Source organism: Eubalaena glacialis, chromosome 5, assembly GCF_028564815.1.
Source record: "Eubalaena glacialis isolate mEubGla1 chromosome 5, mEubGla1.1.hap2.+ XY, whole genome shotgun sequence".
Lineage (NCBI taxonomy): Eukaryota > Metazoa > Chordata > Mammalia > Artiodactyla > Balaenidae > Eubalaena > Eubalaena glacialis.
Window position 1 is genome coordinate 103904079 of NC_083720.1, and position 17524 is coordinate 103921602.

The 17524-nt window shown below is 41.1% G+C and overlaps 1 protein-coding gene across 3 annotated transcripts in view; it reads right to left on the reverse strand.

Annotated features, from left to right (window-relative positions):
* Positions 1 to 17524, reverse strand: part of RASGEF1B (RasGEF domain family member 1B) — a 563490-nt gene that overhangs the window by 132138 nt on the left and 413828 nt on the right. For 2 of the 3 annotated variants that reach the window (XM_061192411.1, XM_061192413.1), the window contains one exon: positions 9919 to 10002. The exons of the other annotated variant lie outside the window; for it this stretch is intronic. In XM_061192411.1, the coding sequence (XP_061048394.1) occupies positions 9919 to 10002 (84 nt within the window). The remainder of the gene's footprint in view (positions 1 to 9918; positions 10003 to 17524) is intronic. 3 annotated transcript variants of the gene reach the window in all.

Below are 17524 nucleotides of genomic sequence, written 5' to 3' on the forward strand. Positions count from 1 at the left end.
GAACATCTGTAGAGCAGGGGAATCAGAAGACCAGAAAGAGGCGCTGACTAGTTTAGTTTCAATCATGTTGAGCAAATGAAACAAGAAAATAAAGAATATTGCTCAAGGAGAGAGAGTTGATTTTCTTTTTTTAAGTGCACCAGGAATGGAACACTGGGGAACACAGAACTGGAGGTATTATTGAGGGAAGATGAAATAGCAAAAGAGACTGAGAAGGTCAGATGAGAATTAGAACAGTCAACTCTCATAAAATCCCTCAAGAGAGGAACAACTTTCGAGAAGAGGTCAACTGAGTCAAGTTCGAGAAGAATTGAAGTGTACTCTGGGTTTAGCAGTTAGGATTTTCCTGTTGACCTTGGCAAGATCACTTTCACTGGTGCAGCGAAGGAAGGAAACAACTTCCATGCCACAAAGCATGAGAACATTTTCTCTCTCTCACTCTCTCTTTTTCGATTTTGTTTTAATCTCAACATGTCTCTTATCGCTGATTCTCTTTGGAAGTCCTTAGTGTAAAAATTGCAGTTTCTGCCTTTTGCAAATGAATAGAGCCTTTTAAGAGTTATTCTATAAGTAAATGTCTTTTAAGGTAAAGTTGAATTTTTTCACTAAGCTGTTCGTTAGAGAGGTTTCAGAAGGCATTTAATGAAAAGCAGCCTGAACCCAGGTAATTTGAAAACAGCGATCTCAGATAAACAAAATGAGAATTTCTTTCCCTTTCTTTTTCTACCACTTCCCCCTCCTCAATAACCAGCTAAGATATGGAAAGAATTACACTTGGTGCTCTGGGGACATAAATAATGAATAAGGCACAATTCTGCCCCCTCACAAGGAGATTACAAGCCTCTGCAAAAAGGCAGACATGCAATCAGCCAACCCTAAATTAAGGTAAACTGAAAAAAACGTTCATAGCAGTAAAAGCAAAGTTCTATGGGGGCCCAAATGTAATTCACCATCTCTCATAAAACCCAGGAAATGACCTTTAAAAACATAGACACAATTGGGGAGTTCATCGCACCACTAATTACCTCCCTACTCTTCAGACCATAAACTTTTATGCAATCTGCTCTCTGTTCACTAAAGAGAACAGATGCCTTTATTTTACCAGGCATCCAAACTGCCTACCTGAAAAAGGCATTAGTGGCAAGTGGGGATTTCAGCTCTACCCTTGTCTGTATGGTGATTCTTTTGTTACACTGTGCTTTAATAATACCACTTTGACTCTTTTCATTGAGAGTGTTAAAGTTCTTAAAATTAAATGCATTGCCTCATGGATTAGGTGAGTACCAAGCCTCCTTCTTCCAGAGGAGATAAACTGGGACACCCAAATATATGGAATGGCTTCTGAGGAATACTATTTTGATCTGAGTAACCTCATGGTGTTATCTTTGCAGTTCACACCCCCTTTAAAGTCCTTTGTAAAGCAACTGCCTTTACAGGGGCAACCTAACGCTGCATGCTCACACATTATTTCCCACTTGTGCAGGGTTGCTATTTATAATGGGCCTTTTGGAAAATGAAAATCTAAGGTTGGTTAACTGTAGCCAGAGTGACCCATAATATAAGCCGGGTCATACTTTTTTTGGCATCCTTCTGCATCCTCTCAGGAAACTTTGATTATATTTCAACTAGGAATAAAAAAGAGATTGTCCAAATAAATTTTTAAAAAAATCTCTCCAGCAGGTGGTTAAGGCATAGGTTCTTAAGTCAAGCATGCCCGGTTTTGGATGCCAACTGTACGGTTTGCCAGTCTGTGACCTTGAATAAGTTCTTTACCCTTTCCAGGCTTCATTTGTGAAACGATTTAATGAGAGACTGGATATTAAGAACTCAGGGCAGTGTTGGGCACAGAGTTCTCAAACAATGGAAGCTATTATAATAATGATTATTGCTGTTATTGTTTATACCAAATTGCCCTGAATTACTGTTTATAGCACACGGCCTCACACTTGGAAGACATTCAATGTCTGTTTATTTCTTAGTGGAAATAAGCAGCTGGCATAGAACGCTTAGAATGCAATATTTCCAAGAGGAGCTTCCTTTGGCTTTCTCAAGGGTACCCCGAGTACTGAGAAGGTAGCAAAGCTACATAAATTCTGCATTAATTCTGCTGATAATTCTGTAGTGCTATGTCTCAGAATATAGTGATATTATGTTTTTCTGATCTATATGAAAGAGTACACGCATACTATGCCAATCCCAGGTCATCTTTTTTCCCTGTTTCCAGGTGCGACAAATTAAAGTTTCTTTTTTGGTCAATAACAGAACAGGGAGTATTTTTACTTAGCATTTTTCCATCAAAAGTTCCACATGGTATTTTGCAACCAGGTTCTGAGAGAGAAATCAAGGCAGCGTGAATGGGAAAGTGTCAGCACATTGAGACAAGGAAAGAATAAACAATAGTTCTATATAATAAAAATATGACTCTGAGACCTTTGATAATGGCGCGGTCCCCAATAGTAAGGGTCTGGTGATTACGTGTGTGTGTATGTGCTGTTCACAAAGCATTTATCTCACATTTAAATTTAAACATCAAGTACTTTGCAGTTGGGTCATACATATTGTATCATACATTTCAGCCGTTAGAGATAAGCTGTAAAGCAAGATCAGAGAACAAGAGTGATTTTTAAGTTTGCTATTTCCCATTTTTATAGTGTATAAGCATCTACCTGTTTCTGAATTAATGAATTTTATAAGCCTAATAAAATATATTCTATAGATATTGTTTCATTTATTTCCTGTAGGCTTTGGGATCTGGAATTGAATATGTTTCTGTGCTTACAGGAGGACATAAATTGAACTGCCATTGGTTTAATCATATCTGTTCAACCTTATTCCAACTCTTTGGGGCTTACAAAGTCTGTTTATAGTGTCATTTTGCCTGTTAGGAATGTTAGGATGGACAGACTTCTTGTCCTTGTGAGTCAGGCTGCATTTCTTACCCAGTTGAACTCTTACCAATGGACCTAATGTAGTAAATTTCAGCCTAGGTTTTGCTTGAGTGGTAGTGAGAATCCAGGAATCTAAATTTAGGGGAAATATATTTTCACCTCTAGTTACTTGATACTTACAGGAGAGTGCTAATGGTATTGATTAAAATTTTTTCTTGTCTTCTGTAGATATAGTAGCCCACTCACATAGAATACTATTCAACAACCATTGTGAACAAGGATAAGAAGATGAAGATAGCCGAATAACAAACTAAAATTCCATATTCATGTAACCATCAGTGGACAAACACTACCTGCCTACTGTGTGAATGTCATTGTGTCAGGCATTTTGGGGGAAGAGATGATGGGGAAAAATGACATGGACTCTAATGTGGGGTAGCAGTAAGAGTCCTGATGATGTTGATGCGTTAGAGGGTTAATTTACTAAGCCAAAATAATGTGTCATTTTATGTTAATGAAAGGAAAGTCGATCTAGAATGAGGTATGAGGTAACAATGCACTTGTCCCATAAAATCCTGTGTAACTGAGTTACAGCAAAAGCTGAAACCCAAGATGATTCCCTAGAGCCTCGGGGAATCCATACCTGCTCCAGATGATGAAAGAATAGAATATTATGCCAAATACAAGAAGATATTTATACATATTTCCAAACTAATGACAGCTCCTACATACAATAAGTATCAATAGAAATGTTATTTGACCAGATAACGGGTTCCACTACAGCGCTTGAATTTGAGTATTTTCAGTAGAAATTTGTTTGCCTCAGTTCTAAGGAGAGCTTCTCCAAAATTCAGGATATGATAGATATCTAGGTTTACTATGTTAGAGCTCAAAGATGGGGTTCTCTGCTGAGCAGAGTTCTGTTTATCACCTTATCCTCAGAACCAGAAGCTAGCCTCCTTATCTCTTCTTCCTCATCCAGGCTTGATTTGGAAGACAGGTGTCAGCAACTCAGCATTTTCATCCCTTTAACTGATATTTACTGTACCAGGCTCTGCCTTCTACCTTCACTGGATCCTAAGTGACTTCTCATAGGGCATGCAGCCCACTTTCTCCCCTGCTTTAATTGTGTGCTAGGATACCACTGCAGCTACTGTACCAATGGCCAAACTAGTAGCGGTGTAGACAAGGTGGAAGTTGATTTCTGTCTCAGGCAATAGAAGTCGGAAAACAAGCAGGCAGGCAATGGTTCTATGTTGTTTCTCTGCCATCCTCTCTTGGTCTAAGGTGGCTATTTCAGCTTCTGCTACCATATTTGTATTCCAGCCAGCAAGTGGGGTCTGCCTTTCTTATGAAGGGCATGACTGAGAAATTGTATACATCACCTCCATTCATATCCCACTGGCCACATTCTCATCATATGGCCACATCTAACTGCAAGGGAGGCTGAAAAATGTGCTCTTTAGCTGGGTGGACGTATGCCCAACTAAATCCTCCACAATCTTAGAGGAAGAAGAAAATTGACCCCTTAACCTGAAAGTTTCTTTCACCTTGTCACAAGAAGGCCTAGAAGAAAAATATTTGGCTTAATGTATTTTGCCTCAGTGACCAGAAGCTAAATGTATAAAGAAAGAGATCCAGTAAAATCAGGGGCACTTACCCTCAAAAAATTATGTTTATCTACAACTGTAGCAATTATAGTGGCTTCCTGAGCTCAAAATTATTATTATCTTCTGATTATTCTATTCCTGACTTCTGGTATTGTTTTTGGAAGCAGCAATAGGCCACAGAGTAGCTTGTGGGTTGGCTTTTCCATCTTCCTGGGTCACTTAGAGCCCTAAATATTAAGTCCCAAGCTACTTCTCATAGAATTGGTGCTGTCTATTCAGACCCAGCCATGATATAATGAGGTAACGTTCAGTGATTCTCAATGGGCCATGACTTATAAGACTATTCTTAAAATGGCCCTTGTTAGCTAAGCTAAATTTTCCCTTGGTAAGAAAAATTCTCCAGTGCTAAAAGAAGCTAAAGATCAATCTGCAAAAAGGGACACCTCTGTCTGTTTTCTTCCCATAGATGCCTCCCAATTTTGAAATAAAGCAGCTCTATATTTTGTTGATTCTGAGTTCACCAGTTCCTTTCTTTTTATCTGTTGTTTATCCAGTTACTTCCATCTAGCTCCTCCAGTTTCCCCTTCACTCACCCAGAAATACAGAAGGCCCAGGGAGCCTCGATAACTTTCTTAGCCACCCTTCCATGTAATAACACTGCTATCCTGCAAAGCTGTTTATCTCCCTCCATTTCCTTCTGGTAAAATCAAATAATGCATTAAAGTTACAATTCTTTAGACTGAGGACAAGTTTACCTGTCACTTAAATTCTACTGAGAAAGGTAGGCTGGCACAGCCATGGTCATGGGCAGCTCTCAATTCCCTCTGCTTGTGTATTCTATGCAGCTTTCAGAGGTCAAGGCACTTTATTGGGTCGTTTTGACTTGGCATGAGCTGCGCAATGCTTTGCTGAGTTGAACTAATACTTCTCTCAGCCCACTCTCCTGTCTTGTCAGTAGCACCAGTGAGAATTTTGTGGGAGAGCCTGGAAGTTGAATTTTATGTCATCTTCCAATGTTACCTGTCTCCCTAAATCCCTGCTTTTGTTTCCATCATTAATCTCTAATTCCCTTTCAATAGCCCACTTTGAATCTGCCATTAATTTATTGAAATTCTCCAATCCCTTTTGCATTTACTGTTAGCCTGTGCAACCTCTTGGGGGGAACATGTTTACTGTCAAATACATTAAAGTAGTCTGTCTTAATTCATTCTCCAGAGTATCTCTTACAAATTACAAAGTAAGTCCTCTACTTATAACATTGTGGCATTTGGGGAAATAAGTTCATTCTGAGTTTTCACAACAATATTTAGCTGCTGCAAAGTCAAGAAAGAAAAAGCTGCCAGGTCATCCCCAGGAAATCCCAAGACACATATTTTTATCATTTGCATTCTTATTTACATAAATTTGTATGCTCCATTCAAAAGGCGCTGATTCCAATTGTGTAAAATAAAACAGGAAACTCTTCTATGTCTGAGAGTGGATGATCACACATCCCAGGCTTGCTTGTTGCCCAGAGTAATTTCCAAGGCTTCTCCCCTGAAAAGAAGGAAGTTTCCCTCCTTTATTCCTACCCTCTAATCATAACCACTAATGAAAAGAGTTATCATTTAATGGTAAGATTGGAGTTGGCCCCGAAATATTCTTTTTTCTATTATGAGCTCACATTGGAATCCTCTGTTTTCCAACTGGTGTTTTCTCAACCCCTTTCCTCCCCTCCACCACCCGTAGGAAGGAAACACTGGTCCTTGGTTCAGCTTGGTTCACCCTAATGTGGGTGGTAGAAATTGCCTCTGGGTCCAGCTTGCAGCTTTTTACCCAACAGAAAGTTTCTTGGCAGTGAGGAAGAGAGTTTGGATTCTGGGCAGATTAACCATAGGTTTTAATTATCCACCCACAATGCTGCCTTCCATCGACCCCTGTAATTAAAGCTTGACTTTCTTACATATTTGGCATCATTTTCCCCTCCAGGTGGATGGATCACAGAGCTGATTGCAAAACGAATTCATTAGCGTATTTTACAGAACGTGTGTTAAGCCCAGAAGCCAGAGCTATGGGGAGAAAAGAGAGCAAGAGTATCCTTTGGGAGCAGCCCCACTCACCCCAGGACAGTCCCAGTGTCACTGTGCAGAAAGACACCTACCTGCTCACTCCGGCCTGGGGGGAAGGGAGACCTGAGGAACACACCGCGAAATATCATTGAACCAAGAATGGTCATACTGCACTTGATTTCCTTCTACTCTCTGACAAGCATTTCCCAAAGTTACTCTCTACCGTTTCTATACTGCTGTTAGTGTTTCTAATCAGGTCTAGGAAAACATCCAGTAAACTCAGGACTATCTATTGGACTGAAGTGAAATTTAGTCAGAAAAGACCCCTCCAGCATTCATGGACTTCTGACCTCAGTCTTTGAAACAGCTTCTTTCCATCCCCACAGAGTGGTGTTCTGTTTAGAACCTATATAAAGTCAAAGGAGGTGGGGCTGGAGGGCACCGAGGCCAGGGGAAGGCAGTGAAATGGAGCTGTTGCCAGCACATTTTGTGATGTTCAGGGATGTTTTGTTTGTTTGTTGTTTTAATCTTTGGGTCAAAGAATACTCCTCTTACTTGGAACTGAAGTCAGCAGAGGGGAAGTGCAGACCTTACTGAACCCGAAGTACAGAAAGTCAGTCCCTAGAAGCTTGGGTTGCTCCCCTGCTACGCTTGCAAAAGCTCAGCGGGCTGACAGCGGGCAGGAGACTTCCTGTTCAACTAGGAGTTTGCACCCTGCAGAAAGCTGTCTGGGCAGGACTTGCCGCCAAGGCAAAATTACCAGGAATTGCTGGGAAAATAGATTCATTTCCTTTTAAAAACTACAAAAGCTTCAGTTCTGCCCACATATATATAAGTTAGAGAGAAAAGCCCTATTGAAAGAACTTTTGTTTGTTTTTGACTTGTCTGCACAGTGAGTATGTCTCATCCGAGTCGTTGGAGTGTGTGTGGTCCAGAGATGCACCACTGTAGCAAAGGATAGGAAGGTGGCTGCTGTCCCAGGTAGACTGGCACTTCAATTAAGGTGTGCCTGGAAAGTGTCCTTGACAAACTCGCCAGAGTTTTGTCTCCCTTCCTGATGTAACAGGGAAGAGCCAAATCTGACTACATATTGGATCTGTTTCATTTACTTTAACCTTTTCTTTCCGCTGCTTTTGTTCACTGAAAGGATACTGTCTATATGTAACGGCCTGCCTCGGGGAACCCTGCCCCTCTGCCTAAATGTTAAACCAAAGTGTCTTTGTTCAGGGAAGCATCCTGACCCTGTCCACCTGTGGATGGCTGCAAGAAAGAAGAAATTAACACATCCCCTCCCCGAGGCTGGCCATTCCAGGGGATAGTTGCAAAACTTACGGCCTTTTTTTATTTTACTTCCTCATCTCCTCCCCCCTCTCTGTTATATAAAAGAAATTGGCATCCAAACCCTGATAAGATGTTTTTGTGGAGACATTAGTCTGCCATCTTCTTGGTCTGCCGGCTTTCCGAATAAAGTCGTATTCCTTGACTCAACACCTTGTCTCCCGATTTATTGGCCTGTTGTGAGGCGAGCAGAGCAAGCTTGGACTCGGTAACACTGACATACGACACGCCCCAGCTCCCATTTCTTGGGATAAGCAAATTGAGCACGTGTTTCCTCTAAGTTTACCATGTGTATAGCATTTCATTTATTCATTCATTCAACTCATTTGCATAATTCGTTGAGTATTTGGATACACAGTGAACAAAATGTGTTAAAAAAATCCTTGCTCTTGTGAATTTATATTAAATTGTTTAATTCTTTTTTTTTTTTTAAATAAATTTATTTATTTATTTATTTATGGCTGAGTTGGGTCTTCGTTGCTGCGCGCGGGCTGTCTCTAGTTGCGGTGAGCAGGGGCTACTCTTCATTGCGGTGCCCAGGTTTCTCATTGCGGTGGCTTCTCTTGTGGCGGAGCACGGGCTCTAGGCACATGGGCTTCAGTAGTTGTGGCACGTGGGCTCTAGAGCGCAGGCTCAGTAGTTGTGGCGCACGGGCTTAGTTGCTCCGCGGCATGTGGGATCTTCCTGGACCAGGGCTCGAACCCACGTCCCCTGCATTGGCAGGCGGATTCTTAACCACTGTGCCACCAGGGAAGCCCTAAATTGTTTAATTCTGACGACAGTCCCGTGAGGCAGTATTATTATTATGAAGCCCTCTTTACAGGTGATTTGCTCAGTCACAGAGCCAGTGAACGGTGGAGCCGGGATTTGAACCCAGGCAGCCGGACGCCATTAAGCCCACACTCTTAATCATCCAGCTCCACACTCCCTAGTGGGACTGCTGGGTGTGATTTCAGGTTCAGAACAGTTACAGTTCAGGCAAATACCTGTAATTTCTCTTCTGGAGGCAAAGTCTTTCATTCCACAGCATAATTTAAATAACAAATATGTTTGAAAGAGGTAGTATGGTGGTTGGATTTCACACTAAGACGTTGAAGTGGATCAGAGTTTGCACCCCAAAATATGCCACTTCGGCATAAGGATTATCTTGAGCCAAAGGCAATTGAGAAAGAGCAGATGTAGGAAAAGCTCTCTGCCCTCTCCCTTTCTGTCTAAAAGTAGAACATAAATTTCCCTTTGTAAAGGTAACATAAATTTGTAAAGGTGTCTTTCTTTCCCATACCAGGAAGAAGATGACTTTTAATCACTGGAGATGATTCTTATCAACAGAAAAGGTACCAACGTGAGTTTGCATAACAAACCTTACGAAATAACACTTAATCTTCCATTAATTGTCCCCACATATTTACCATCTCACAATTTATGGCCCAGAGAAGCCCAAACCCCTTTTCCCTTCTCTTGTCACTTCTCCACAGTTAATCACTCTTTGTTAAAATGGTATATAAGCCCCAAATACAATTGCTTCTTTGGGTCTTCACTTCTTTTCTATGAAGGCCTCTTTATTCATAATAATAAATCTTTCCTCCTGTTTACCCATTTTTTTTGTTTTGTTTTGTTTAATTTCCATCACCCCAGGTACTAAGCCTAGAAGAGAAGAGGAAAAAGGTTTTTTCCCTCTCCTACAATGTAAATGACTAAAAGCCACCTCTTTCTTTCTAGTAAGTTCTGATAGGCAGGGAAGGTGGTCAAAGAGCTGAGAAAGCAGGGCACTGAAGGGAGTTGGGGAGGACATCATCAAAATGCAAGTGGGGGCAGAAGCTGAGGCCAGGGAATCTCAGATCAATGTCACTCAGCTCAACATTTTGCCTAGGGCAAATGCAACTAGGGCAAACCAAATAGGTCAAAATTTGGATTTTTATCAGCCACTTTTATGAGATCAATTTGATTATGTCACCCAGGTAGCTCAAAACAAACAGAAAGAAGAGCCAACAGGCTCAAATCATACTGTTCAACAAGAAATGAATTCATTCTTACTTTGCCAATTGGCTTCTCAATTGGAGGGCTTGTAAAGCAGATTGGAGTAATGCTGCTGTACATTGAAGATTTCCATTGCTGTTCCTATGAGAAAGGAAACAGAGAGAGAGATTTCAGGGACTTGGCTGGCCTTTCTGCTGCATGAAGCCATTTCCCTGCTTCCCACAATAGTGCCTCAAGCACTTAACCGTAATGGTTGTCACTTGAAATACCTGAGTCAGCGTTTATGCATAGGCATCTTCAGTTTGCAGTCTGTGCAAACTCATTTAACCTTTTACAGGGTTATATTACAAAACCTTTTATGACATTTTGAAGGAATGTTGACAAAAGTGCAGAATATTTTCAGCCTAATCTGTTAAGGCATATTCCTAGAACCTAGATTAGACTATGTGAATCTTTTTTTAAAAAATAACTTTATTAATATCTCATCTCATTGCATAAAAACACTGACCACAGTTAAACTTCTGGTTTTCAAATATCTGATTCTATATGGGATACTGTCCAAAGTTCTCTACCTGCTTTTCAGAACACTCCAAAATGTGGCTCTTTTTCACTTTTTTGCTTTAGTTCCAACTCTGTCTTACAGTTTAACCTAAACCTCAAGCCACATTTGGCCAATGTGTTTTTCTTAAATAGACTCCAATCTATGCCTTTGTTTATACTGTTCCTAGTTCCTAAAAGATCCTTTCCTCACTGTCTGTCTTATGACTTCCTACCTGTCCTAAAAAGCCCAGCTCAGATTCCCTAAGAAACATTTCTCTATATTCCTCCGCTCTGGCGAGAGTCAGAATACATTTCTCCCTAACACAGGATCCACATACAGCAAGTCCCCTACATATGAACCTTCATGTTGTGAACTTTCAAAGATGCGAACATGCGTTCGCATGTTCAATCACATAAGTTAGTTCACATGTCTGGCATACATTGTAATGTGCATGCATCCTCTACAAGTGGTTGTGCTTTTGTGTACTTTACTGTACAGTATTGTATAAAGTACAGTAGTACAGTATCTTTATTTCAAGCCCAGGATGTCTGGAAGCAAATGTAAAAGCAGCGGTATATAGTCGATTGTGTTAGTTGGGTACCTAGGCTAACTTTGTTGGATTTAGGAACAAATTGGACTTATGAACGTGCTCTCGGAACTGAACTCATTCCTATTTAGGGGACTTACTGTACTATTATTAGAGTACTTGTCACTATCTGCTGGGAAGGTGAGCTACTGAAGACAGGACTCATGTCTTAGTTATCTTTGTATCCTTCACAATCTAACACAGGTCTCATGCATTGCTCTGGTCTGAATGTGTCCCTCCAAAATTTATATGTTAAAATCCTAAGCCCCAAAGTGATGGTATTAGGAGGTGGTGCCTTTGGGAAGCGATTTGGGAAGCGAATGGGATTAATGTCCTTGTAAAAGAGGTCCCAGGGTGCTTGCTGGCCCCCTTCCCATGTGAGGATACAAGTAGAAGTCTGCGACCTCGAAGAGGCCCCTCACTCGACCATGCTGACACCGTGATCTCAGACTTCCAGCCTCCAGAACTGTGAGAAATAAATATCTGCTGTTTATAAGCCCCCCAGTCTGTGGTATTTTGTTATAGCAGCCTGAAGGGACTAAGACACAGATGTAGGTGCTTTCCATTAGAGCACTCTTCCCTTTCGTCAGCTGAATCTTTTCTTTATGTAGAAACATCCCAGCAGATACGGCTCTCTCCAGCCCCCAGCTTTGATTCTCACTACACACATTTTTCAGTGTCATTAGAGGAAACATCAAGAGACTTGTTATTGAAAAGAAAACGTAACTATAAGTACCAACAACCCCATAAAATAAAAATGACCTTTAAAAATGAATCAGCAAGCATTGACCCATCCCCACCTCCCGCTGTCCATTAATTGGCCATGTTTCTTGAGTGAAAGGAAGATTTTTCAGTGGTCTTAGCAAAGGAATGGAGTATGACCCTCTGGAATCTCTACCCCTGCTGTTACTAATTATCTTACTCTGGGCAAATTACTTGTACTTTCGACCAGGGTGGCCCTGCCTGTAAATGTGGTTTGTGTTATTTACACACATCTCGCAGGGTATTTTGAGACTAACTGTGGAGCTATCTGTGGCCTGGAAATGCAAAGCATAATTCCTGAGGAAGAGGCCCTGCAGTCTACCCACAGGAGAAGCCATTCAAACCTCTGACTTCTTCCCGTGGTCTGGAAACAGGGGTTATGGTTGGATTCCGAGGGATATGGATCTCTGTCCATTAGGAGTTACACTGAGAGTAGCAACTCATTTCACAGGTCATGTTCCAGCCATCAAAGTTTAATTACTACCAAACCCACTGGCCTAGGTCCCAACCATGTTAATGCATGCATGAATGAAAGTTCCAAAGGATCCAGTTACCCAACCAATCCCACCTTTCAGAGATAAAAAGACATTGAATGGCACCAGGGAAAAGGCCAAAATACATCAACTGAGACTGCAACTTTTTTTTTTTTTTAATGAAAATAACAGGCTCAGTGTTGATGATCAGGACACATGATTCAGTTTCAAGGAAGTCAATCTGCAGATGCAGAAGATGAATCTGAAAAACTCTGCCCTTCCCTCTGAGGCTGGTCCGGTTGCTACGGCAACATGTAACTCGTTTTCTTAGGTTGTTGTGGAGCTTGATTTTCTTTAGACCAAAGAGTCCCTTGATACGATTGCACTGGGTATACTTAAGACAAAAACAACCCAAGAGTCACAAAGCATAGACTTCTTACCTAGAAATTATTTGTGTGGTGGGAAAATATGTGATGATTCTGCACCATATATTTCTGAAATAATGGGTTCACATGCAAAATACAGAGTAGTCAGGGGTATATAGTTTTTACTGAATATTATTTCCCTTTCCCTATCTCCTTTCCTCATTTCAGGCTTTCCACACAGGGTTTGCTGTTGCTGCTGTTTGGATGGTTGAGTGGCTAGTGTTAAGAGTTGTTCCCCATCTAACTCACCACTTGCTAAATATGGGGACAGGGCACTGAGGATGGACTTGGACAAAGTGGAACGAGCGAGAATTAGAGAAAAGTTGTTGAAGCCTCAGGCAAGTCGGCCATCCTCTCTAGCTCTCTGCAAAATAAGGGCAAAATTGCCCCTTTATCTTCTTCCCATCATAACTTCAGAGCATTCTTGAGAAGCTACAGAACCACTCAGAGCTCTCCACATGACAGGTACCTGGGGTTACTTTTCTGAGACTGGATTCCTAAAAGGAGACCAAAGAAGTGGTTAAGGCTGTGAACTGTAATTACAACCTTCAGCGTTTACCCTGGAGTCTGAAGTATAAGGGCAATTCCTGGCGCCAAAGGACAGAAATAATCTAGGATTTTGATGAGGAAGGATGCCGGGATCATCTGGCAACTCAGCTAGCTGGCTGAGCAGTGGAATCCGTCCAGGTGGCATCTGCCTAAGGGTGCGTCCCTGGCCAGCTCAAACGACCCTAATAACTCCGAAGGAAAGAACGTGTCTTCCCTCAGAAATCTCGATCTTATACCCTACAGAAAACATGGAAGTGGATATCCATCAACTGTCTGTCCCTTCTCCCCCAACCTCAGGGCTAGGAACAATGTAATCTGTTTTGAGATGGAAGCAGGTTCTACTTTAAAGACTGCCATTCTTCTATCCAGCCTCAACTTGTCACTCATTCTTTATCTGGAATAAAAACAACTGCACCTTCCATCTATAGAGGGTTTTCAAAGAACTGCTGACACCGCAGTTTAGTTGCTCCTCACAGAAATCTGAGCTGTTTCTGGGACCTAGGACACTGAGAGAACTGTGATATTTCAAACACTCACTGGGAACCAAGGAAGGAGAAAGTTCCTGAAAAGGGACGTGATATAGATATATAGAGAAGAAGGGCCAGACCCCATTGCTCTGACTCCTCTTCTCTCTGGCCCTCCAACCTAATGGTTGAGGCCAATGAACAGGAATTTGGGTTCGCCCCACCCACGCCAGCTGGAGTTCCTTCTTAGCAAGGGTCAAGCACACAGACGCAGAGGTGAGGTGGCCTTGGGAAGGGAGGAGAGCTGGGTGGAGGGCCATTAAATGTTGACTCACTCAGGCTTGACCAGACTTCCTCCCTTTTTCCACATTCCAGTACAATTTTGGTGAACTTAAGTAAACTGTGCACACTGCTAAGCGTTCCTACTTCCTTTGGGTTATTATCACAGACCTACACCAGCTCTGGTATATGAAAATCCCCTCCCCTCAAAACTTGTGAGCAGAGACAGGCTCACAGGGGGAGAAGAGCCTCGCAAGCATTCCGGTTTTTAAGTTTCTGGGCAGAATCTTGTTAGAGCCTGACCTGCTTATACATTTTTCAGCACCTCTCTCAATACCCATTTCCCATAAATGCTCCGCTGAATTTTTGCATTTAAATTTCTATTTCTTAGATTTTTACATGTTAATTTTTAAAATGTCCCTTGTGCTTTTTACTTCCTTTCCTATGTTTTATGCATCCTCAGTACCACCTGCACCTACCACAAGGCTGCCATTACAAGAAACATTAAAACAAGTGCTCTCGAAACACTCAACACCATTAGTGGGACTTTTGAAAGAAAGTGGCACATCTCCTTCACCATACTCTCCTGTCTCCGAGTTTCCAGCCAGCCTTTATCCAAATGCATGTATATTTAGCTACAATGCCATTTCGCATCACTCGTATACATTTTCCATTTAACATCACGTTACATATTTTCTGTGTTTTTACATAGTCTTTGGGTTTATAATATTTAGTGACTACATCATGTTCCATCAACAGGATGGAGTATAATGTATTTGCTATCTTGATACATATTTTGATTATTTCCATTTTTCTCCCTAATTATTTTTGAAGTTTTTAAAACAGTTCTATTGATACAATTCACATACCATCCACTCCACACATTTGAAGTGCACAATTCAATGTTTCTTAATATACTCACAGTGCTGTGCAGCCATCACTAGAATGTAATTTTAGAGTATTTGTGTCCCCTGCCAGAAGAAACACTTTACCTAATAGGAGTTCTTCACCATCCCTCCTGTCCCCTCCCCAAGCCCTAGGCAACCACTAGTCAACTTTCTACCTATATTTTTGCCTATTAGGGACATTTTAGATAAATGAAATCACACTATATGTCATCTTCTGTGACTTTCATATAGTGTAATGTTTTCAAAGATTATCCACATTGTAGCATGTATCATCACTTCATCATTTTTCACTGCCAAAAATACTCCATTGAATGGATATACCACATTTTATGCATCTGTTTATTCATACGAGTTGTTTCTACTTTGGGGCTATTATGAATAAGGCATTTACGAACATTCATGCACAAGTTTCCATTTCTCTTGGTTATACACCTCGGAGTGGAAATGCCAGATCATAAGACACCTCTATATTTCACATTTTGAGGAACTATCAAAGTACTTTTCCCTGTAAATAATACCTATGAAAATATACTTTTTTTGGTCTTTTGAATCATTTCTTTAGAATATTTTTCCAGGAATAGGGTTCCTGTGCCCAAGATATGGACATTTTTATGGCTCTTGCTATTTTCTACCTGTACTGCTTTTCAAAAGGATTGGACCAGTTTACACAGCTACCATATATCGTATATGTATCATGTATGTATGCATGTATATACACACACACATTTTTCTACACAGCAAACTTATGAGGAAGATGCCACAGTTAACCTCATATTTATAGATGAAGACACTAAGGGCCACAGAGGTTAAAATGCTTATCTTAGAAGTATATGTCTGTATATACACTACCAAATGTAAAATAGATAGCTAGTGGGAAGCAGCCGCATAGCACAGGGAGATCAGCTTGGTGCTTTGTGACCATCTAGAGGGGTGGGATAGGGAGGCGGGGAGGGAGACGCAAGAGGGGGGAGATATGGGGATATATGTATATGTATAGCTGATTCACTTTGTTATAAAGCAGAAACTAACACACCATTGTAAAGCAATTATACTCCAATAAAGATGTTAAAAAAAAAAAAAGTATATGTCTGGCTCGAAGGACCTTATAAACAAGACAATAATGATAAAGTAGAAAGCGCCCTGGCCCCCCATTCCAAAGTCTTGGATTTGAGAACAGCTTTGATACTCATTTGATATATGACATCTTTGGGGTTCCATATTTCTTTAGCAATAAAATGTATAGTATATAATTTGCTATTTTTTAGAAGATCCAATAAGGCAATGTATTTGAAAACATTCAAATCAACAATACGTAAAAATTGTACATCTTTTTGATACTTCAAAATCAAGATGTGGTTGTTACACCATACAACAGTCCATTCACTTGTATGATACGAACCCTAAATTCTCTAGGAGTTCAGAAAAAATAGGAAGGAAAATGAAAATGCAAAGTCATCATTTATTCAAACATGAGAAAACATCACATAGGAGAAGAAATAGTTCTCCACAGTTCCCATGTATCACTGGAGGTCAACTTCATGTGCAAAATGATCCCGAAGTATGGGCTCTGAGAGGTCCAAATCTAAAATAATCACATGGAGCTTTACAGGAGGGAGGGAAGGAGCTGGGGATGCTGTAACTTGCCTCTCGGGAGATGGGGGCTGCTTGGAGACCAGCACCAAATTTAGGGAAAGGTATCAGTGGGTAAGTGCAAGTTATAAGTTGATTGCAAAAACATACGTTGAAGTCCTAACTCCCAGCACCTCAGAATATGACTGTATTTGGATGTAGGGTCTTTAAAGAGGTGATTAAGTTAAAATGAGATCATCAGTGTGGGCCCCAATTCAAATAACTTGGGTCCTTATAAGAAGAGGAAATTTATAGACAGATACACACATAAGGAAGATCATGTGAAGACACAAGGAGAAGATGGCCATCTATAAGCCAAGGAGAGAAGTTTCAGAAGAAACCACCTCTGCTGACACCTTCATCTCAGATTTCTAGTCTCCAGAACTCTGAGAAAAGAAATTTCTGTTGTTTAAGCCACCCAGTCTGTGGTAGTTGGTTATGGCAACCCTAGAAAACTAACGCAAAGATTCCTAGAAAAAAAATAAAGATTCAGTATCAGGAGGAAGGGCCTTTAGAAGAGATGCCTTTTGGGGGCTTTTAGGCAGTCAGTGTAGGAAAGGTTTCCAAATGGACTGGGGAGAAGATGTTGCAGTGACTGGTGACAAAGCAGAGGCAGAGGTCTGAATGGGCAGAGCTCTGTACATCAGCACTGAGCAGGCCCTGGGGATATTCAGGAGAATAAGATGCTGTCTTACTCTCAAGGAGCTCCCCCAAGTCTAGTAGGGGAGAGAGATAAATAAATAACATTCAAAAGGAGTGGTGCATATTCAGGACATTGGAGAAGATGACCCTCATATAGAAGATGCAGTGGGAGCATCTAACTCAGCCAAGAGACGAGTTCCTGTGGTCGGAAGGCTTCTAGATGGAGGCAGTACAGGAGCTGAGGATAGAAGGACAGAACAAAAGTTAGGTAGTCAAAGAAGTGGAGTGGGGCAGGGAGGGGAGGGAGGGCCTGGGGATATGGAAAGAGGTTTATGGTGTTGCAGGAAGAGGAAACGTCATAAGGGCAAGAGGTATGAAATAAAAATAAATGTTGAGTTTTTATGT